Raw genomic sequence first — 23,806 nt, 5'->3', positions numbered from 1 at the left:
ACTGACAGAGAACTGCAAAGATCTCCTCAACAACCTGTCAAAATACAATAAAGAGTCTTTATTATGGGTGCCTGGTCATGAAGGAGTATGTGCGAATGAACGAGCAGATATGTTGGCAAAACAAGGCTTGAGAGAAACCTTTGAACACCCAGAACCTTTCTGTGGCATCACTAAAGATGCTACGAAAAACGAGAAAATAAATGGAGAGCCACTCAAGGGCAAATCCAGACTAAAAAACTAATAAAAAATATTAATAAAAAACTCTCGAACAATTTGATAAACTTCAATAACCGAGATAGACCTGGATCCCGCGTACCAAAAAAAAGTTAATTAATAGCAAGATGAAAATTTGTTAATAGCTTAATGGTGTCTATTCGAACAAACTTTGATGTACGGGAACACTGGAACAGGGGAAGTTTTAATTGTGGAACAGATTAAAAATTTGGAACGTCAGATTACGAAAACGTCCCATGTATTTTGTCCGACAGAACATCCAATTGATTTGTTACCCTGTCATTAAACTCTCATGCCATTACTAACCAACATGATTCCTGTCACTTGACATGTTCTTCGTGTTCCACTCATTAAAATGCTCAGTTAGTGATAAACACCAGTCTGATTTTTTGAATGAGAGTTTAATGAAATGGTAACAAATTAAATGGAAGTTCTGTCCGCCAAAATACATGTAATGGGACGTTTCGTAGTCTGACTTCCGAAACTTGTAACCTGTTCCACAATTAAAACTTTCCCTCTTCCAGTGTTCCCATGCATCAAAGTTTGTCCGACTAGACACCTTTAAGTTATTAACAAATTTTCACCTTGCTATTAATCAACTTTTTTTGGTACGCAAGATCCAGGTTTAAGAGATCAAAACGGTCACTGTAATGGTGACTGAACATTGCCGTTTAATAAACCATATATAGAAACTAGGTAGGGTGAATGAACCATGGTGCAGAAAGTGCGAAATGAAAGAAGAGACTGCCATACACACTCTATGCTACTGCAGCGTGCTGTGATGTAAGGAATGAACTGAGGTTCTGAGGAACTGAGGTTTGAACCAGAAGAGATCCTAAAACTACCACTAAGAAAACTGTTGGCCTTCGTTGAGGCCATAGAACTTATTAGAGTTTAAGGAAAAAAACAAGGTATGATATAAACGACTTACGACCAAGTACTACAGTACTGATTAAAGAAGAAAAAGCAGCCCCAGAGATTATAAAAAATTATACAGTATGATGCAAATGTATGCTACACTTTTCGCTTTTGGGTTATATTTTAATATACCACCAAAAAAACAAGTTAACTCTGACCTAGTTTTTGCTTGAAGGTGTAAACCGTATCTGTAAAATCTGAAAAAAACTGTAAATTTGACTGAATTTATATTGTTGAATTTTAGGAGGATATCTCAAACCCGTACTTATACAAAGAACGTAGGTGTTAATACATACACAAACGTGAAGAACTACACTTGGGATTGTGATGGTCAACTACTTGGAGTTGAAGCTCAAGAGCCATGGGGATTCCGATACGACGATAATGGCAACATGTTATCATTAACTTATAGGTATGTGTCCAACTGAGTTCCTAATCAAATTAAAGATTTTTTTATTATTTAATATTTCTAACTGCAGAAAGAGTGATTACTAGAAGAATTAGGAATAAAACCTGTTGAAGTAAAGGAAATACGCATTCCATTATTATGTTTTATCATTTATTCTGTAGCTACTTCCATTTCTTTCTAAACCATCATCCTCTTCTTTAAGAACCATCTCCGCTACGGAGGTCGACAATCATCATAGCTATTCGGAATTTAGGGATGCCTACTCTGAAAAGTTCATTTGATGTATATCCGTGTCATTTTATCAGGTTGGTACGGACGGTAAGGAATGCTGCTACGATTAGCAGAGCAGTATAATCCCTAGGTAGTTTATTTCCAATCTTGTTCATTACTAACTTCATCGATTTTCAGTTTATGTTCATCTTGTTGGTTCTTTACTGATTACTATTGTTCTAGTGTTCTGAGTTAAAATCGTCATATTAAAGTCTTTTGCTCTTGTATTAAACCTGTGAATTTGAAGAACATCTTCATTTTGGAATATTAATCTTGCATTGTTTGCATAACATTAACTACATCGAACCGAAGAGATTAACCTCGTACGTACATGTCAGAAGAGCAGACCAACATCGTTGGATAAATAGAATAACAGTGAAAATTCTTAGTATAAATATAATATATAATGCATACCAGAGAATTTTTGTTGTTGTTGTTGTTACGTTGTTCCTCATTCTATATGCTCTTTCTTTATTGGTACTCTTTATGATGTAGATAACGATGTAGGTAACGTAACAAAAAGAAAACAACTCAACTCAGAAACATTACTTAGAGGCATTAGTTAATTTAAAGAAAACATGATTTGATATTAAATTTTCTATATTTACTTATTGAATTTATTATTAATACAATACTGGTTTTTAGTTTAAATAATTTTCAAAATAGTGCCACTAAAGAATGACAAACTTTTTGAGATATGCCGGTCCTAAATAATTTTTTTCGAAATACTTTTTATTCGTTGAGTTCATATTTTTTCTTATTTTAGGGGTAACACAATTCCGATGGAGTACAACCCAATGGACAGGATTATCAAATTCGGTGAAGGACAGTACAAATATGACAGTAGAGGATTGGTAATACAAAACGCAAGAGAAGAAAAGTTCCATTACAATTCCAAAGGTTTACTTATTCGTGCAACAAAACGAGGAAGATTCGATGTTCGGTATTATTATGACCACATGGACAGGTAAGTTGTTATATATTTATCAAAATATGATATAAATGTTATTTAAATATAATAATAATAAAAAGACTAAGTTTTCAATCTAATAGCACATAAAACAATACTAAAAATATTACTCTACATCCCACCAGATTGAAAACAATCTGGCGAGATGAAAATGGTTATTCATTTTTGATAATAATATTAATAAATATGGGACTTCTCCAAACGGACCATCTCCCATATTATCAATACGTCCCTGAGAGTATGCTTGAGGATGGCAACTACAAGCTATACTGGGAAGGCACTGTACTCACGAATCAAACAGTGGCACATAATAGACCAGATCTCGTACTATTTAATAAATTAACAAGACAAACAACACTAATTGATGTGGCGATACCTCACAACAATAATCTACGTACTAAGTTAAATGAAAAGATCGCCAAGTACCTACAGAGATCTGGAAATACAAATGAAGACCTTGGGACCAGAAGGGGCATGCCACAAAACAATATTTTGGAGAAAACATAATTTTAAACTTATTTTCAAATCCTGAAATCCAATTTTTAAATTTTTCTTGGTAGTAAGGCCCATAATCGTTTGGAAATATGATATTAAATACACAATAAAAGTAACACAACTGTTTATTTAACGGTTTTTGAGTTTTTGAACATTTTTTAAAAAAATATGAGGCTTATCCCCTTTATAGGCTTTATATAACAAATTTTGCTTAGAATTTGTCCTATCGACTTGTGGTATTATTTTTAATAAAATAATTTTCACCCTAAAATGGGGTGGCATCCACCCCCAGGGTAAAAGCGCAAGTTGGCATTATGTCACCTTTGTTCCTTGAGGTATCATCTAACTACTCACCAATTTTCATGAAAATTGATAAAGGTTCAACGAAATCCTAGGTGAAAACCTTCAGTGACTGCACTATTCTACTTCAACAAGTTGAACGTGTCAACAGCATACCGAATAATACTGGATAATATTTTTTTCCAAAAAAATACTCGAATAAACGATTGTTTTGTTATGTGATCATTCGCTTGCGAATTTAAATGGTTGATTCGTTGTTGAAATGTACGAATCGACTCGATGCCAATTTAATTTGACTTGGAAATACGAAAGAAATTCGATTGTCTTCGATTTAGTAGGCTAAACAAATTGAATTCCAAATTAGATTACTTCCAATGAGTATACAATTGTTTGAATAGTGGTTAATAGGATTAGGGGAATTAGCGGAAATGGGGATTACGTATTTGTTTATTGCCGAAAAATTTTTTTGTAAATACTTAAAATTCGATTGGTCAACCCGGATGGACAAGTTTAAAAATCACAGCATATATTCTTCAACTCGACCTTTTAAATAAACAGAAATTCATAAAGAGAAGAAAAATTAGATGGTAAACTTACTTTATACTTCATCGACTTCGAGAAGGCATTTGACTGAGTACAACATGATAGACTTTTCGAGTACCTGCGGGCAGTAGGACCTGACCACTACAAGAAAAGACTCCTAAAATACTTATATTACAAACGAGTAACCTCTATACAAATTGAAATGACTTGTACTGAAAAACTACCCACCAAACGTGGAGTACGACAGGGTTATGTTTTGTCACCCAGTCTTTTTATCTACACTCTGAAGAAATTTGTAGGGAGACTTTGGATGATAGACAAGAGGGAGTAAGAAGTAATCAAAAATATCAGATACGCTGACGATACAGCCATTCTTGCAGAAAATTTATAAGATTTCCAGACATTAGCAATTCTAGTCAGTGAAGTTATCGGAAAATCCTTAATTAACATATCAGGCTGGATAATATATAAGGCTTTTATGACCTGGTAACCAGTTTTATGTAACACAACGGTCCTGAAATGTTATGTGTGGTCTATCCTATTGTACGGTTATGAGACATAAACGTTAAATACCACAATGCTAAATAAATTATAAGCATTCGAATTGTGGTGCTATCGACGAATAATAAAGATTCGCCTTGCGCACTTCCAATGAAGATATTCTTAAAATGATGATTTCACCACGTCTGCTCATAAACATCATAAAGAGGAGAAAATCAGAATACTTCGTCCATATAATTAGAAGACCTACATACCATCTACTTCAACTTATAATACAAAGAAAATCTGAGGGAAAAAAGCTTTCATGGTTGCATAATATTAGATAATGGTGTGGTTCCACAGTAAAATAAGAGTTCCACGGTAATATCTCAGAGGTATATTATTTAATGTTGTCGTTGCCATATCTTTTCATGATGTTTTATATCTTTCCATTCAAAAAAAAAACGAAATTAAACAATTTAACAAAGTCCGTTCATTGCTAATGGATAAAATTATTTGCATATTTTTGCATTTACGTTTAACGGTTTTACATTGGTTAACAAAATATTCTATCGTTATTGATTTGTTGAAATTTTAATTTTTGGTGAATGATTTCGGCGTTACCACCAAAATTAAAAAAAAAGAAGAAGAAAAAATTACTACATAATATTGTGTTCTTTTTTGGTTTTTTTTTTTAATTTCTATTCATTGGTCATACCAACAGAAATGGAGAACACATAATATCGTAAATGACAATAACAGTACGTATTATTTTTAATAAAACATCATCCAACATAGGGGAACATGCAGTGAGAACTTTTAGGTTGGAATATTATTTTCTTGAGAATGGGCGATTTTTGAGAGAAATGCCGAAACAGTTCGATTTTTATTAGATTATGATTTTTTGGCATATATATCATACTACTGACGTCATCCATCTAGGCGTGATGACGCAATCCATGATTTTTAAATGAGAGTAGGTGTCGTCTGATAGCTCATTTGAAATACTATTTAATTTTCTATTTAGTGATATAAACGTTAACATAATTATTTATACAGGATGTTCAAAAAACTTTTCTTTTAATTAAATTACTTGAGATAAAAAGAAGAACATATGGAATTCAAAATACATTTTAGTGCTGTTAGCAAAGAGAAAAATGTTTATTTGATAAATAAATATTATTTTTCGCTTAAATTCAATGTTACAGCTGCCACCCACCTGTTTCTTAGCAGTGACTCATTAAACATTGAATTTAAGCGAAAAGCAATGTCTCTTTATACAAATAAACATATTTACCTGTTTTCTAACAGCAGTAAAATTTATTTTGAATTAAATAAATTACTTACATTCTTCTTTTTGTGTCAATTAATTTAATAAAAACAATTTTTTGGGCACCCTGTAGAAATAATTATGTTAATGTTTATATTACTGAATAGAAAATTGAATCCTCTTTGAAACGAGCTAGCACACTACTCCTATTCTCATTAAAAAAAATCATCGATTACATCATCACACCCAAATTGATGACGTCCATGATTTATCTCCAAAATCTCCCATTCTCGAGAAAATGAATTTATTCCAACCTAAACGTCCTCACTGTATGTACTGCTATAATGGAACTTCAGCGTGGAAAACAAAATCGAAATATACTGCTGCGCGTATCATACCGCATATCGTATCAAAAAAATAAAGTAAACAAACAAGCGGAAACTAATGGAAACTATTAAATATTTTAAATGAGATAATGAAAAGATTTACCTTAACCGCAATAAAAGAAGATATTGCAAAAACTTACCTTTAGACCAAAATCTACGTAGAACTATATCTCCTATTCTCCTGGTCTGTATTAGCATCCGTTACTCGTAAACTGGCTCTTCACTGTATCCTTTCAACCCTAGTTCGCGTTTACGTGAATCACTCCGGACATCTTCTGATCCCGGCGGCGACCAACTCATTCTGACATATCTGTCATACCATCACCAAACAGTTTCTATTAGTTGGCCATCAAGAAGTCTAAAGAAGAGATTTTGATGATTCCTCTTCAATTTACACCACTTGCGCTACTTTTAATGTAAGTTTCTTACACTTTAGCAATTCAATCTTGCTCATCTTCGTTGATCTTGTTTTGTCCCCTTCTTTTTTCATATCAAAATCCCTCTTTTAGACAACTTTTTGGTAGCACCTGGATCAGCCTTGAACAACTTACCCCGGCCTCAAAAGACTCACGTATTAGTTACGTTGGTTGACCACTTAGAAACTGTCAATGATCCACTCTTATATCTCACACTTATCAAAATCTCGCTCTATCTTACTCTGTGGAGTCCCTACATTTAATAAATATTTCAATATTTGACCTTAAATAAAATTATCTCAGTAATTTTGCATTTCATTTTATATTAATTAAACTTTTATATTATATCTCATATCTCCACCAGATATAAATATACTCTTACCTTTACCGATAATAGATAATAACCCGACATTAACGATACCGCACTGGATGCTGTAACAAAAAGAAGATTTGTTAGAATATACAGACATTTAAAAAAGCTGTAGATATGCATCCGTCATACATACAAGAATTCAAAAATTAGTAATATAACAAATGGGTAGATCTTCATAAACAAAAGTATCGATAAACTCCGTGGTTCAGAAGGTACAATAATAAAAGACAAAGAAAAATAATCCAACTACATAGTGGAATAGAAAAAGGAAAAAAGAACCATTGGACCAAAAAATTATAACGGTAGAGCTTTGTAAAAGCAAAGAATCGTAAAGAAAATAGAACAAAAAGAAAACTAAAGATAAAATGAGTCGATCCGATCTCTACCTATAACGACCTAACTTGAGAAGAGAGCAAGAGGTAAAAAACAGAAAATATAACATATAAAAAGCAATATCTGGGGATCGAGACTGACCAGCACCTGAAAACTCCACTTCTCGGCCAACCGATCCTAACAAAACTAATACTTTTTTCATGCAAAGAAAATTATCCACAAAATATCATCACTTGACACTTCTGACCATACTTAGTGAATCTACACTGCGCGTCATAGAAAACGGGCACCCTAAAAAATAGGTCATTTTTGATGTCGCGTATCTCCTAAACCTGTTGTCCGATTTAAGTGTTTTTTTTTAATTGTTATAGCCTTGTTCTTTGTCAATATCCCTGTAATAATATTTTTGCTAAACAGGTAAATATTCATTGTATATGGGTGTACAAATCAAACTGTGTTTTTTTCTCAAAGTTCGCAACACCCTGTGAAATATTCTAGCATTTATAAAATACTGAAATTAAATATTGGCAACTCATAAATATTGGCGATATCATTTTAAAGTCTTCTACTTTAAAATGTATTATAATATACGTCTGAATTGCCAATATAAATGAGTCAGATTAAATAAATTATTAGAAGAATTTTTTACTTAGCAACAACATGTTTGTTTATTTTAGTAGTATTTTGTATTTTGACAACGAAACCCGATTTGGGCTTAGAAACGTTAAAAAATCATTTTTTTTGGTAAAATTGTGGCTTATTCCCATTAAAAATAGTTGCTTACTGAAATTAAAATTTAACTATAGCCTCAGGTTTTCTTAACATTATGTTTTTTTATTCGTTCGCTTAGATAGGACAATAAGAAAGTTATGTACTTTAACAACTAGGCATGCTCTTTATCAGTACAGGGTGTTTCTAAGGAAGTACGACAAACTTTAAGGGGTAATTCTGCATTTAAAAATAATGACAGTTTGCTTTATAATCGTATCTCCGTAAATGCTTCGTTTCCGAGATACAGGATGTTAAATTTTTTCTTACAAACTGACGATTTATTTATTGCTTTAAAACCAGTTGAGATATCCAAATAAAATTTTGAGGGTTTTAAGACGAAATTATTGCACATTTTTTGACATACCATTCAGAATTTTATTTTCAGCATTGGCGTGCATACGGGTAATATGATCGGTCATATTACCAGTATGCGCGCCAATGGTGAATATAAAATTTTTAATTTCATGTCAAAAAATGCGCAATAACTATCTCTCAAAACCTACCAAATTTCATTTGCATATCTCAACCGGTTTTAGGGCAATAAATAAATCGTCAGTTTGTAGGAAAATATTCAACATCCCGTATCTCGGAAACCAAGCATTTGCGGACATATGTTTATAGAGCAAAAGGTGATTATTTTTTCATGCAGAATTACCCCTTAAAGTTTGTCGCACTTATTTACAAACACCCTGTACTGCTGAAGAGCATGGCTAGTTGTTAAAGTATCTAACTTTTGTATTGTCCTACCTAAGCGAATGAATCAAAAAAAAAGAATGTTAAGAAATCCTGAGGCTATAGTTGGGTATTAATTTCAGTATTTTATAAGTGCTAGAATACGCCACAGGGAGAAAAAACACAGTTTGATTCGTACACCCGGTATACAATAAAGATTTACCTGTTTAGCAGAAATATTATTACAGGGATATTTACAAAGAATAAGGCTATAACATATTCAAAACATCACTTAAATCGGACAACAGGTTTAGGAGATACGCGACATCAAAAATGACCCATTTTTAGGGTGCCCGTTTTCTATGAGGCGCAGTGTATTACAACAAATAAAAATGGATTCTTCTTCGTGCTCTTCTTTAGCTCGGCATGCAAGGTCAAATGCTATCCCGACTCAACAACATAATTTTGAGATTATTGCATGTAACTTTTTTTATTATAAAGAAATAAAAATCGGTTTAACCACTTAAAATCCTAGTCCGTTCTTTAACGGTAAAATATTGCAAAACCTCTAAATTTTAAAGAACCGCTTGGATTGACATGAAATTTGGCATACACATAGCCAACAAGTCAAAGAAAAAAAGTGATATTGTTGTTGTTTATTTGGGTTTATATGACTACGGACACTAAAAAAAGTGATATTGTGCCGATATGTGCTTTTGCCCTGGGGGTGGTTTTCACTCCCTCTTGGGGGTGAAAAAATATTTGTCCAAAGAAAGTCAGGAAATGGATAAACTGGCTAATTTTAAGTAACTTTTGTTCTATAGAGTTTTTTCACCAAGTCAATACTTTTCGAGTTATTTGGCAGTGAATATGTTTATTTTTCAACAAAATAACCACGCTTTTAGAAGGTTTTTCGCAAATAACTCAAATAGTAAGTATATTGTCGAAAAAACATTCTTAGTAAAAATATAGCCTGTAAAAAATTTAAAAAAAGGTGTATATATTACGTCTCTACGCCTAGTAGAAGCAGAGTTATAGCTAATGAAATATATGTTCATATTCGTCAAATTCCAAATGGAATACTTTAACGTGAAATAACCATTACAACTTATTTAAAGTGTTTAAAAAAATCTTCATTTTTGTTTTATAAAAAAAATTTCTAGCATCAAAATTAAACAAGTTACGCTCAAAATAAAGTTAGTTCCTTTTGGTTTTGGTAAAAAAATCGAGAAAATCACCCCCTAATTAGTATCTTAAATGAACTTAATCGTTACGACTTCACAAGTTTCTTGACTCATGTATATATTGTTTATATGATCTGTAAGTTTCATCGGTTCAAAGTCCTTATTATTGAAAGGGCTGTAGTTAAAAGGGGTTGAACGAGTCACTGATCACGAATGTATGCAAATTTATAAACACCTTAATCAATTTTTGTCTAACAGAAAAACAAAAAAATACATAATATTCAGAAAAGCAAATCTGACTTTTTTTGTTTTTCGAGATTTTAGGTATCTCTAACAATTTTTGAGTTATTTTGAAAAAAAGCATATTTTTCAAAATTTAAATTTTTAAAAATTTTACTTTGAAACCAATTTTTTTCAAAAATAAGCACTTTGAATCGATGAAACTTACAGATCATATAAACACAACATAAGTAAAATAATTTGTGGAGCAGTAACGATTAATTTAATTTTAAGTTGCTAATTAGTGGGTGGTCTTCCCGATTTTTTTTTGCAAAAACAAAAGGGACCAACTTTATTTTGAGCGTAACTTGCTTAAATTTAATGCTAGAAACTTTCTGTAAAAACAGAAATAAAGCTTTTTTTAAACACTTTAAAAAAGTTATAATATATTTTCCCCAAAAAGTGCTTAATTTTTTGGATATTTCACGTCGAAATATTGAAATTTGGTGAATATGAATCTATTTTTCATTGGCTATAACTCTGGTTCTACGAGATCCAGAGACCTAAGGCGTACACCATTTTTTTTACTTTTTTATAGGCTATATTTTTGCTAAGAACGTTTTTTCGACAAAATACTTACTTTTTGAGTTATTTGCGAAAAACCGTCTAAAAATGTGGTTATTTTGTTGAAAAATGAACATATTCACTTGCAAATAACTCGAAAAGTGTTGACTGGGCAAAAAAGCTCTATAGAACAAAAGTTACTTAAAATTAGTCAGTTTACCCATTTCCGGACTTATTTTGGACATATATTTTTTCACCTCCAAGAGGGGGTGAAAGTCACCTCCAGGCAAAAGCACACATCGGCACAATATCACTTTTTTCTTTGACATGTAAGCTACACGTATGCCAAATTTCATGTCATTCGAAGCGGTTCTTTAAAATCTACAGCAAAAACCGTGAAAGAATGGACTATCCCTGTATTTTGGTTATCTGTGGGCAAATTTTCAGCCAAATCAAAGGATATGTATTTTGAGAATTGACGAAAACGTAAAAAATTCTACAAATAGAACCAAAATGAGAAGGGCATAAAAGGGGACCGGAATCCCAAACAAGGTGATAAAACTACAGCAGATGTACCTGCAGAACCCCAAAGCAAAAATCTAATTTCAGGAAACAATATCAGACAAAGTTAATATCACTAGAGGTGTGAAGCAAGGATACCCAATCTCTCCCACCCTCTTTAACCTAGTTTTGAAGCATGTCTTGAGAGAAACAAAACTAAACGGAAAGGATATAATACTGAATGAAACACAACTGATCACTTATGCGAATGATTTAACAGTTGGAGCAGAGAAAAGAGAAGACTTAATAAAAGCTATAAACAAGCTGGAATTAGAAGCAAAAATGGTGGGATTAATATATAATTATTTAGGTACACACTTCAGAAGACCAAAAATAATCTTTTTTTTTCAAGAATTTTTTTCTCGAAACCTTTATTAAAAATGAACATAAAACTTTTTATATATTAATATCTAACTCTTGAGAGTACAAAAAATATGTCTTTTTTCATTTATGCACGTACAATAATATTGTAGAGAGCGCAAAAGTCGAGGCCTCGAAAAATGATGACGGACAGTTAATCTCAAGATTGGGATATATGAAACAAAAAAATCGTACTGCATTTGAAAAAGGAAGGTTTTACGTGACAATTTACCATAATTTGATCAAAAAATAAAAAATAAATATTTTTATACCATGAAAAACTGAAGGAAAACGGGCTATTTTTTCACAAAAATTTTTCAAATTTTTAAAATCTTTTTTTGCGGAATTTTTCACTAACGGTGGTAAATTGTCACGTAAGAAACCTTCCTTTTTCAAATGCCGTATGATTTTCTTGTTTTAGAGATTTCAATCCTGAGATTAACTGTCCGCCATCGGAACTACTTTTTTTTAAGCCTCGCCTTTGGCGCCCTCTATAATATTAGTGTACGTGCATAAATGACAAAAGATATATTTTTGGATTCTCTAAGAGTTAGATATATGTAAAAAGTTTGATGTTCATTTTTAATAAAGGTTCTGAGAAAAAATGCTTATTTTTGGCCTTCTAAAGTGTACTAGTACCTTAATGAAAACAAAAACCAAATACATGAAATTGAACGGGAAAGCTGGAAGGGGACTAATTATAATGGGAAAATATTTTTCAGAAGTAACCAAGTTCAACTACCTAGGTGTAACAACAGGAAAAAGCAAAAAAACAGAATGCAGGAGAGAATTTAGAAAGGTAATCAAGCTCTTGGAAAGATAAGCAATTACTAAGATCCAAAAACATCAGCAGACAAACAAAAATCAGAATGTATAAGACACTTATCAGACCAGTTATCACGTATGCAATGGAAATCACGACTCTGACAAAAAAAGATGAAGAAGATCTAAGAATAATAGAAAGAGAAATAATGAGATCAATATTGGGCCCAAAAAGAATAAGCGACAGAGAAACAAAAATGAAGAACAATAAAGAAATTCAACAAGAAATGGAAGGTGAGAACATAGCAAGATACATAAACAACAAAAGCAAGACGACTAGAATGGGCAGGCCATATAATGAGAAGAACACTTACAGAAATGATACAAAGAATCACGAACTGGACACCCCTGGGACCAAGAAAAAGATGAATATCCAGGATGAGATAGTGGAACCAGATAGAGGAAGACATACAAATAATGAAAATAAAAGAGTGGAAGACAAGAATCAGAGACAGAAAAAATTGGAAATACATAATCAACACTGCAAAGACATACCTATATAGATTTATAAGAAATAAACCAAACAGGAATAATGCACCTAGAAAAAAGGAAATTAGCCACAATTTTACCAAAAAAAATATTTATTAACGTTTCGAAGCCCAAATCGGGTTTCGTTGTCAAAATACAAAATACTATTAAAATAAAACAAACATGTTGTTGCTAAGTAAAAAAATTCTTCTAATAATTTATTTAATCTGACTCATTTATATTGGCAATTTAGACTTACCACGATTAGTAAGTCAATAACATATCGAGTTAGTACAAATTTTATATTTTAGTATTACTTATTGTATATCTATGTAATATTAATATTATTTATAATTTAAACATATTAAAGTCAGAATTTGGTATTAGTTTTTTGAAGGTAGATTAAATGTAAGATCAAATACTTACGATGTCGGGATAGTATCACGAGGTTTTTTCCTGGTTTTCCCTCGTGATTTACTATGGAATCTCTAACGCGAGAATTTTACTGTCATCGTTGCATTTGGTTGTCTTTTTAAAGACAGATCACATGCTATGATTTTTTTGCGACGGATATTCTTGAGTTGGGATTGATTTCATGTAATCGAATGAACTATCTTTTAGTAAAGTCGTCCCAGGAACGCAACTCATAAATATTGGCGATATCATTTTAAAGCCTTCTACTTTAAAATGTATAATATACGTCTAAATTGCCAATATAAATGAGTCAGATTAAATAAATTATTAGAAGAATTTTTTTACTTAGCAACAACATGTTTGTTTTATTTTAATAGTATTTTGTATTTTGACAACGAAACCCGATTTGGGCTTCGAAACGTTAATAAATATTTTTTTTGGTAAAATTGTGGCTTATTTCCCATTATAAATAGTTGATTATAAAAATGCCACAAGGAAATAGCTTCAGAACAACATTTAGAAAAAAGGATTACTAAGTATATGCTCCGGCTCTGCCATAATGAAAATGAAAATGAAAGAATACCCATGAACGATCACATCAATCACTTATTTTGTATTTGCTGTTTTTTTCTATAACAAACGTTTGTTATTTATAGAAAAAGACAGCAAATACAAAATAAGTTATTGATGTGATCGTTCATGGGTAGTCTTTCATTTTTCCGACTGTAATTATAGCATACAGGGTGTTTGGTAAAGAATGGGCCATAGCTTAACCTCAGGTTCCTGAGGTTAAAATAGGCCGATTTAAGCTAACTTACCTTTGTACAAAGTTTATAATAACCGAGATACAGGGTGTCAAAGTTAAACTTTTTTTTATTTATTATTGAATATTTCCTGACAGGTATGAGATAACAACGTGAAATTTGGTATGTGGGGGTTTTTTGGGTCGAGAAAACTAAATTCCCTACCATAAATGATGTTTTGCCCAGAGGGCGTCACATACGTTTTTGAGCACTCATTTATTACGTTCAATTTTTTTTATACCTCACTCTGTATAATTTTGACATTAAAATTTGTATTCTCCTATTAGTTTTACTTAAAAAAGGTATACTTCTTTGATCTCCCTAAACTCAACCGTTTTCGAGATAAACGCATTTTAAATCTGCGATACACCATCATTTTTAGCATAATATCATTGTAGTGACACCCGAAAAATAACTTAAAACCATAATGCCAGTTCTCAAATTTATGTCATTGCATCGCAAATTCCATTTGAAGAAATTTGCGATACATTTTTGGATAATTTTATGGTTTTAAGTTATTTTTCGGGTGTAACTACAATGATATTATGCTAAAAATTATGGTGTATCGCAGATTTAAAATGCGTTTATCTCGAAAACGGTTGAGTTTACGGAGATGAAAGAAGTATACTTTTTTTAAGTAGAACTAATAGGAGAATAAAAAATTTAATGTCAAAATTATACAGAGTGAGGGATAAAAAAAATTGAACGTAATAAATGAGTGCTGAAAGGCGTATGTGACGCCCTCTGGGCAATACATCATTTTTGGTATGGAATTTAGTTTTCTCGACCCAAAAGACCTCCACATACAAAATTTCATGTTGTTATCTCATACCTGTCAGGAAATATTCAATAATAAATAAAAAAAAGTTTAACTTTGACACCCTGTATCTCGGTTATTATAAACTTTGTGCTAAGGTAAGTTAGCTTAAATCGGCCTATTTTAACCTCAGGAACCTGAGGTTAGGCTATGGTCCATTCTTTACCAAACACCCTGTATAACTTTTTTATTGTAAAAAAAATATAAAGCAATTTAACCACTTAAATTCCTGTATTTTGGCTATCTGTGGGCAAATTTTCAGCCAAATCGAAAGATATGCGTTTTGAGAATTGAAGAAAATGTAAAAAATGACGTTTAAACGTTTTCTCTACTAAAATTTGATTCAAAACATCAAAATAACTTGAAAATAAAAACGACTGTTCGGACTTAAATGTGTTATTTTTATGTTAAGCAGAAACTATGAAGCTATACAGACTATAATAGACAGTGTTGCGTGTTACCTCCATTGTTATTTAATCTGTACAGCGAAGCTACTTTTAATGAAGCAATATCAGAGGAAGAACAGGGTATATCAATAAACGGAAAAATCTTGAACAACATAAGATTCGCAGACGACAACGCTATTTTTGCAGACAGTCTAAAAGCCCTGGAACGATTAGTAAATAGATTACATCAAGTCAGTATAAAATATGGACTACAAATGAACGTTAAGAAAACCAAGTTCATGATTATTTCTAAGTAACATACAGTATGAAGGATAGATATCGAGGGAAAACAAGTAGAAAGAGTGAATAACTACAAATATCTGGGAACCTGGGTAAATGAAAACAATGACCAAGATAGAGAAATCAAGACAGGCATTGAAATTGCAAGACCAGCATTTATAAAAATAAAAAAAAATGGTTGTTAATCGAGATCTTCCTCTGAAGCTGAGGATAAGAGCCTTAAGATGCTACGTGTTCTCACTTTGTTGTATGGAATGGAAAGCTGGACATTAAAAGTAGACAATATAAAGAAGTTGGAAGCATTTGGGATGTGACGCTACAGAAGGATTTTGAAAATACCATGAATCCAACTAGTTACAAATGCAGAAGTGTTAAGAAGACTGCAAAAGGATTGCGAGGTTATAAGGGACATCAAAACAAGAAAGCTAGAATATTTAGGGCACATGAGGTGCGAAATATGAGATATTACGGCTCATGATGCAAGGTAAAATTGAGGGTAAAAGACCCATAGGTAGAAGAAGAATTTCCTGGCTGAGAAACCTAAAAGAGTGGTATAGTTGCAGTTCAGTAGATCTTTTCAGGCCAGCCGCCAATATTATACGGATAGCTGTGATGATAGCCAACCACCGATAGGAGAAGGAACTACAAAAAGAAGAATGAAGCTATACACCAAGTTTAAGACAAATCGGAGACCCAAGAATTTTTCGGATCCAAAATTGAGTAGTTTCAAATGGAATCACCGAAATATATTTACATAATTACCTACATTAATAGTAAATTAAATAATATAAAAACACTTACCATGGTAGGCCAGTTTTTCTGCATTTCTGCCATATCCAAATCCATTTCCACTTTGTTCTCAGAAGGACGCCACCGCAATAACGCCAAAAAAACCTGTTGAATAAATAAAATTAAACAACATACAACGAATTCTTAACTCTAATATATGAAATTAGTGAAAATACAACAAAGCCAATGTTATTTTAGATTTATTTCAATATAAAACTCTTACATTTTGCTATTTTGTTAAGAAAAATGCATCTAATGACGCCCTCTTGCATACGAATACGAACAATGATATAATGAAAATTGACATATGAGGTATCTATGATCTATTATCGATCATAAAGGCCTTTTGACGCTACCAAAACACACCCGATGTGATTGAGAATATTACCGATAACAAAGTTTTCGCACAAAAACATAGAGAAATAAAAACAGGTTTTTATTTCTCTATACACAAAAATATAATTTTAATACTTAATACACCTATTTTGACATGTTTATGCACTTTTAGATGCATTTTATACACTTTAAAATGCAACTATGCATTTTCACCCATTTTTGTATACTAGACTTTTTCCTAACACCATCGTGAACACAATGCAAAAAGTTGTAAGTCTCTAGGTGTTTTATTTTTAAATACGATTTATTTTGTGATAAATGCCCTGATCTTTACATAATAAAATTACATTAATAGTACATTAAATAATATGAAAAAACTTACCATGTTATCAGTTTCTTGCCATATCCAAATAAATTTCCACTTTGTTCTCAGAAGGACGCCACGGCAATATTGCAAAAAGAAACATGTTAAATAAATAAAATTGGACAACATACAGACGAACTATTAACTCTAATATATAAAATGAGTGAATATGCTACAAATTCAATGTTATTTTAGATTAATTTCAATATAAAACACTTACTTTTTGCTATTTTGTTAAGAAAAATGCATCTAATGACGCCTTCTTGTATACGAATACGAACAATGATAATGAAAATTGAAGTGAGCTATCTATGATCTATTATCGATTGTTAAGCCTTTTGACGCTGCCATAACATATCCGATGTGAACGCGAATATTACCGAGAATCTGGTTTTCGCACAAAAAACTAGTTCTGTGAGTTGTTACACGAAAACTTTATGCATTTGTACCTAATCTCAGTAAAAATTTGATTTTAAATTATTTAACAAATATTTGTGTTGGTAATTCAGGGCAGGACGCAATAATTTATGCAATAACTTTTGAAGGAAAAACTGCAGAATTTTGAAACTTGGTATATAGATTTGTATTAGTATTACGAAAAACAATATTGAATCTGATATTAATAAATTTTCTTCTTCTACTTACTTCCATCCTTTATTTATGTTTTTATCAATAACTTTTGAAGGAAACACTGTAGAATTTTAAAACTTGGTATATCGATTTGTATTGATATTACAAAAAGTTTGATATTAATAAATTTTCTTCTTATTATTATTTTTATACTTTATATTATTTTTTTAAGGAAAAAAGTGCGAGGCACTTCGCGAGTGCGGACAGAAATGAATATTTCTTTAGACTCGATTCGAATAATGCGATTCGAATCGAACTATTCGATTCGATTGGATTCGATCTAATTGAACTTTACTGAATTTTATTCAATTATATTTAATTTTGTTCAATTTAAAAGCTAGTCGTGGCTTGTTTTATTATAATTATCCATTCCTTCCTGCTTGCTGCTTTATTTTTCCAATTTGTAATTTTAAGTTCTACTGTCTCTTTCAATATCTTTCTTCCACCTGATTTTCGGTATATGTACATACTACGGATTTCCACCGTGTTCATTGTATTCCTCCACTGTTTTCTTTTACCAGTCCCCGTCCTGTAGATTTCTTCTCTCCATTGCTTCGTCCACTTCATCTCTGAAGGATCTTCGGTGTCTGTTCCTCTTTCTTTTTCCTATCGGACTCCACTATGTTATTCTATTTATCCAACGATATCGGTCTACTCTTCTGATATGTCCATACCAGGTAAATCTCTTCTGTTCGATGTAGTCTATTATATCTGAGTTCATTCTCAGTCTTCTTTTAATCCCTATTTTATTTATTCTATCTCTCCTTGTTACTCTGCAGCTTCTCCTTAGGAATTCTATCTCTGTTGCTCTTATTTTGTTTTTGGTTCTTATTTATTGTCCAATTTTCACACCCGTGAGTGAAAATACTTCTTGTCATAGTTTTATATATTCTTCTATTTGTTTTTATGCTGATATTCTTATCCCACAGTACTGGGTTAAATTCTCGTATGCAGTTTCTTGTTTGTCCTAGTCTATTTTTATATCTTCTTCCGTTGTTCCCTTGTTTGATATCATGAAGCCTAAATACTTTTACTTGTCTGTTCCTCTGAACTGTTTTATTTCTGTATCCTCCGTTGTTAGGTATTCAGTTTTCTTTAGGTTTATTTCCATCCCATTTTTTGTATAGTCCTGTTCCAATTTTCTCATCATAAAATTGTGATCATCTTCAGCTTGTGCTATCACTATTTGGTCGTCAGCAAAACTTAGGGTATATAGATATTTGTTCCTTACGGTTTTCGGTCTATCTTTCTTCTTCTTTCCTCCTATTCCTCTCGTTACTGTTCTTTTGGGAAGTCTCGTGTTTGGTATCCTTTAGATATGTCCCAACCATCTCAGTCTTTGTGATTTTATGATCCCTACTATATTCGGTTCTCCATAGATCCTCTTTAGTTCTACATTTGGTCTTTTTATCCACATTCCATTCCATAGCTTTCCTCCAAATATTTCTTGATGACTCTTCTTTTCCACACGTTCGGCATGACTTGTTCAGATTTGTTCATCGTCCAATTTTCACTTGCATATAATGCTATGGGTCTTATCATTGTCTTATATATTCTTATCTTCATCATCATCCAGCCTTCTGCATCCAAAGTTGAACATAGGCCTCCCCTAATTTCTTCCAGTTTTGTCGATCTTGGGCTTTCTGTAACCAATTCCCAGCAATCCTTTTGACGTCGTCTGTCCATAGTGTCGGTGGTCTACCTCTACTTCTTCTGTCTTCTCTTGGTCTCCACACTGTAATTTTTTGGGTCCACCTCCCGTCCTTCATTCTGGCTACATGGTCCGCCCAATTCCATTTCAGCCATGCTACTCTCTCTATGACATCTGTGACGCCTGTCCTTCTGATTTCTTCGTTTCTGACCCTGTCTCTGAGAGTCAGTCCAAGTAGTGACCGTTCCATTCTTCTTTGGGTCACTCTAAGTTTCGTTGCTGTGGCCTGGGTTAACGATAATGTTTCTAGCTTCGTAAGTCATGACTGGAAGCACACATTGGTTGAACGTCTTCCTTTTCAAATATTTTGGCAAGTTGCTCTTGAAAATGTCTGATAGAGCTCCATATGCGGCCCATGCTAAGATGATCCTTCTCTGTAATTCGGCAGTTTGATTGTCTCTGGCAATTTGGATTCCATGCCTTAAGTATTTATATTTTTGGACCAATGCTATTTCGTTGACGTTGACTTTTGGATTTTCGTTTGGTACCAGGTTTGTCATGTATTGTGTCTTTCCAAAATTTATCTTTAAACCAACTTTTTTACAGGCGGCATCTAACTCAGTAAGCATAGTCATAGTCCTAATCTCTTTTAAGTTGTCCGTTATAAGAACTATGTCGTCTGCGAATCGTAGGTGGGAGAGCTTTTCACCGTTGACATTTATTCCTTTGGCGTCCCACTCCAATTGTTTGAAAGCATGTTCAAGTACTGCCGTAAAGAGTTTGGGAGATAACGTGTCTCCCTATCAAATTCCTCGTTTGATTTTTATAGATTTGGTATCTTTGTGCAGTCGGACGGTCATGGTTGCATTATTGTATATGTTCGCTATCAGTTTGGAATACCGATATAATCTATACGACTTTCCTCCTATGCTCTCATTATGCTGTTAATTTCTATCATAGCAAATGCTTTGCGAAAGTCTACGAAAGCCAGGACCACTGGTCGGTTGTATTCGATAGATTTTTCTATAATTCCTTTTATGCAGTGTAGGTGGTCGTTAGTGCCAAAGTTTTTCCTAAAACCCGCCTGTTCTCTAGGTTAGTAAAAATCCAATTTTGTTTCCAGTCTATTTGTTACTATTCTTGTGAATTACTTGTAGAGGTGGTCTAATAGGCTTATGGGCCGGTAATTCTCGAGGTCTGTTGGATCGCCCTTTTTGTGTAATAAGATGGTAAGTGCACTCTGCCATCTTGTATGTGTTTCACTTTGGTGCAGAAATAAGTTGAACAATTCCTTTATGTTGTTTAAAAGTCTGTCTCCTCCAATCTTTACGGCTTCTATAACGATATTGTCTTCTCCCGGAGCTTTATTTCTTTTCATTTTTCTCAATATGTTCCTGATTTCGTCTGTTGATATATAAGGCATCAATTCCGATCCTTATTCTTATCTTAGCCGTTCGACATAGTGTTTCTACTTCTTAATAAATTGTTTAGGACAAAGATACAACGATTACCAGCCATAATTCTAGCTTGGATTTATTCTTCCATATTTGGTCTCGTAGTTAATATCACTCCTGGGTTTTGGAATCTTTCTACTGTTTTCTTTCTGTGATTATTTTCAGATATTCTCCTGATATGTATTTTCGTCCTGTTCATTCCATATATTTAGTCATTTCTTCTTTTATATACATATATCCCTTTCTTTCTCGCTATGGTCTCTAATCTTTTTAGTATTTCTCTGAATTCTTGTTTACTTCTGGCTATCAGTACTATTTCGTCAGCGAATGTCAAGCATGGGTGTTTTCGTTGATATACAAATCATGTCCTGTTAATTTCAGCTTCTTTGATGACAATTCCAAGAAGAATAAATAACAACAGTGATGACATATCTCCTTATTGCACCCTTTCACCGACCTTAAAATTATCTGTTTTTTTTTTCATTTATTTTAACAGTATTCTTTATTTCTCTGAGTGTCACTTTTATCATTTTTACTAATTTTTCACTAATTCCAAATTCACATATTCCCTTGTATATTTCTTTTAATTTTACTCTGTCAAAAGCTTGATTAAAGTCAATGAATAGGGCCACTCTAGATTTCCCGTATTCGTAGCTTTCCGTTTGTATTTCACGCAGCAGGAAAATTTGATCCACTTTGCTGCGTACTCTGAATTCTGAATCCACATTGATATTCTCCTATGTCATTATTTATCTTTTGTGTTATCTTGTCTTTTATATGTAGGTATTGCAAGTATTTTATATGCAATATTTAGTAGCGCTATTCCCCTGTAATTATGGCATGAACTTTTGTCGCCTTTTTTGTGAATTGAGCACAATGTAGCTTCAGTCCATTCTTTTGGTATACGTTCTTGTTCCCATATTTCTTTTAGCAACTTCTCCAAATGCTTAATTAGAACTGGTTCTCCATAGTTAAACAGTTCAACTGTTACTTCATCCTTTCCTGGGCTCTTACTTTTCTTTAGTTTCTTGATTATTTCTTTTTTTTTTTCACTAGACGGTCTTTCCTCTGTTTCTTCGTGATCAGTATTTTTCCTCAATTCTTCTTCTTCTTCTTCTTCTTTATAGTTTGTTGTGGGTATTTCATTTAGAAGCTCTTCGAATTATTCTTTCCGTTTGTTCAGTGTTTCCTCATCACTTACTAAATTCCTTCCATTTTTGCTCCACTTCATTTTTTGGAAAAACCGAGCACACCAACCCCTATATGGTTGAAACTTCCCGAAGCCAATAATGGGTAGCAAATTCGAAATCTATATTTAGCTTAAGTATAAAAACATATGCCGCATACAATTTAAAACTCGGGTTTATACTTAAGATCACCCTGAATCCAATCAAACAATAGAAAATTCGAGATCTATACTTATTTTACTAAGAAAGTTAAAATAAGTGTTTAGATATGTATATTACGGTATACCGCAAGGTACGTCTTGATTTTTTGAATGACGCCAACTAGGATTTTAGTTCCGTCCAAAACTATAATAAGAGCGATCAGAAGTATTCAGTTCAAAAAATATTTGTCCTTCTAGGTTTTACATTTTTTTACCATCAGTATATTTTTAATTTTTTTTTTTTTTATTTTCAGATTATCTGCAAGAAAGGATAATTTTGGCAACGTGACGCAATTTTTCTACAACAACGCCCTAAATCCTAGGGAAGTCAGCCAAATCTATTCTCCAAGGGATGGAAAGTTAATGTCACTTGTATATGACAATAGAGGACACCTCATCTATTCACAAGTGTATAGACACAAGTACTACGTAGCTACCGACCAATGCGGCACACCTATCATGATATTTAATCAGTATGGAGAAGGAATTCGGGAAATTATGAGATCACCGTATGGACACATAGTCTATGACTCTAATCCATATTTGTACCTGCCCATTGATTTTTGTGGAGGTATCCTTGATCAAGTGAGTAGAAAGAAATACTTTTTAGATCAAATCTATTTTAATCTTTTATGTACTACAAAATGAACTTACTTTCAAGGTTCCATTCCCATTCAATTCAATTTTCCATTTTTTACTCTCTCAAATTGTTCCTGTCTCCCTCCTATTTTTGCTGACCCTCTAATTTTTTTCTGAGTTCCTCCAACGTTATCGTGTCTCTCTCTAGTTTTTCTTGACTTCGTCCTATTATAACGTATCTCCCCTTAATCTTTTCTGACTCACTCTAATTTTTCCTGGCTCTTTCTATTTTTTCCTTATTTTCTCTAATTTAGCCTCTTTCTTTAATGTTTCCTAACTCCCTCTAATTTTTCCTAATTTTCTCTAATTTTCCTGATTCCCTTTAATTTTTCCTGACTCACTCTAATTTTTCCTGTTCCCTCATATTTTGTCGTATCTTCCTCCAATCTTTTCTGGCGTCCCCCTATTTTATCTCGTCTCTCTGTAATTTTTTTTGACTGTTATTATTATTTTATTCTGTTTTCTCGGCCATAATAATCTTGTTCTGTCCATACTTCTTCTTGCTTTCACTTTCTTTGTATTATTTCATGTAATAGTTCCTTTTGTTAAAATTTATTAAACTGTTATTGAACTTGCAGGTAACTTCATTGGTTCATATGACTAATGGTAAGGTCTACGATCCTCTGATTGGCCAATGGATGTCGCCTTTATGGGAAAATGTATTAGGCAGAATTCCTACTCCAACGCATCTGCATTTATACAGATTCAACGGAAATGATCCAATCAATGTTGAATTGGATAGGACAAGACCACAAGGTAATATTCTATCTAAAATTAAGATCAATATTCATAATAAATACACACGGCTGCGTTTCGAT

At 32.6% G+C, this 23,806-nt stretch overlaps 1 protein-coding gene across 2 annotated transcripts in view; it reads left to right on the top strand.

Moving 5' to 3' along the window:
- LOC114333661 (teneurin-a) overlaps positions 1-23,806 on the top strand; it is a 499,544-nt gene that overhangs the window by 457,118 nt on the left and 18,620 nt on the right. For both annotated transcript variants that reach the window (XM_050653925.1, XM_050653924.1), the window contains 4 exons: positions 1,397-1,564; positions 2,598-2,798; positions 22,604-22,934; positions 23,567-23,744. In XM_050653925.1, the coding sequence (XP_050509882.1) occupies positions 1,397-1,564; positions 2,598-2,798; positions 22,604-22,934; positions 23,567-23,744 (878 nt within the window). The remainder of the gene's footprint in view (positions 1-1,396; positions 1,565-2,597; positions 2,799-22,603; positions 22,935-23,566; positions 23,745-23,806) is intronic.

This window comes from Diabrotica virgifera, chromosome 6 (genome assembly GCF_917563875.1).
Source record: "Diabrotica virgifera virgifera chromosome 6, PGI_DIABVI_V3a".
NCBI lineage: Eukaryota > Metazoa > Arthropoda > Insecta > Coleoptera > Chrysomelidae > Diabrotica > Diabrotica virgifera.
This window is presented reverse-complemented; position numbering and strand designations above follow the sequence as displayed.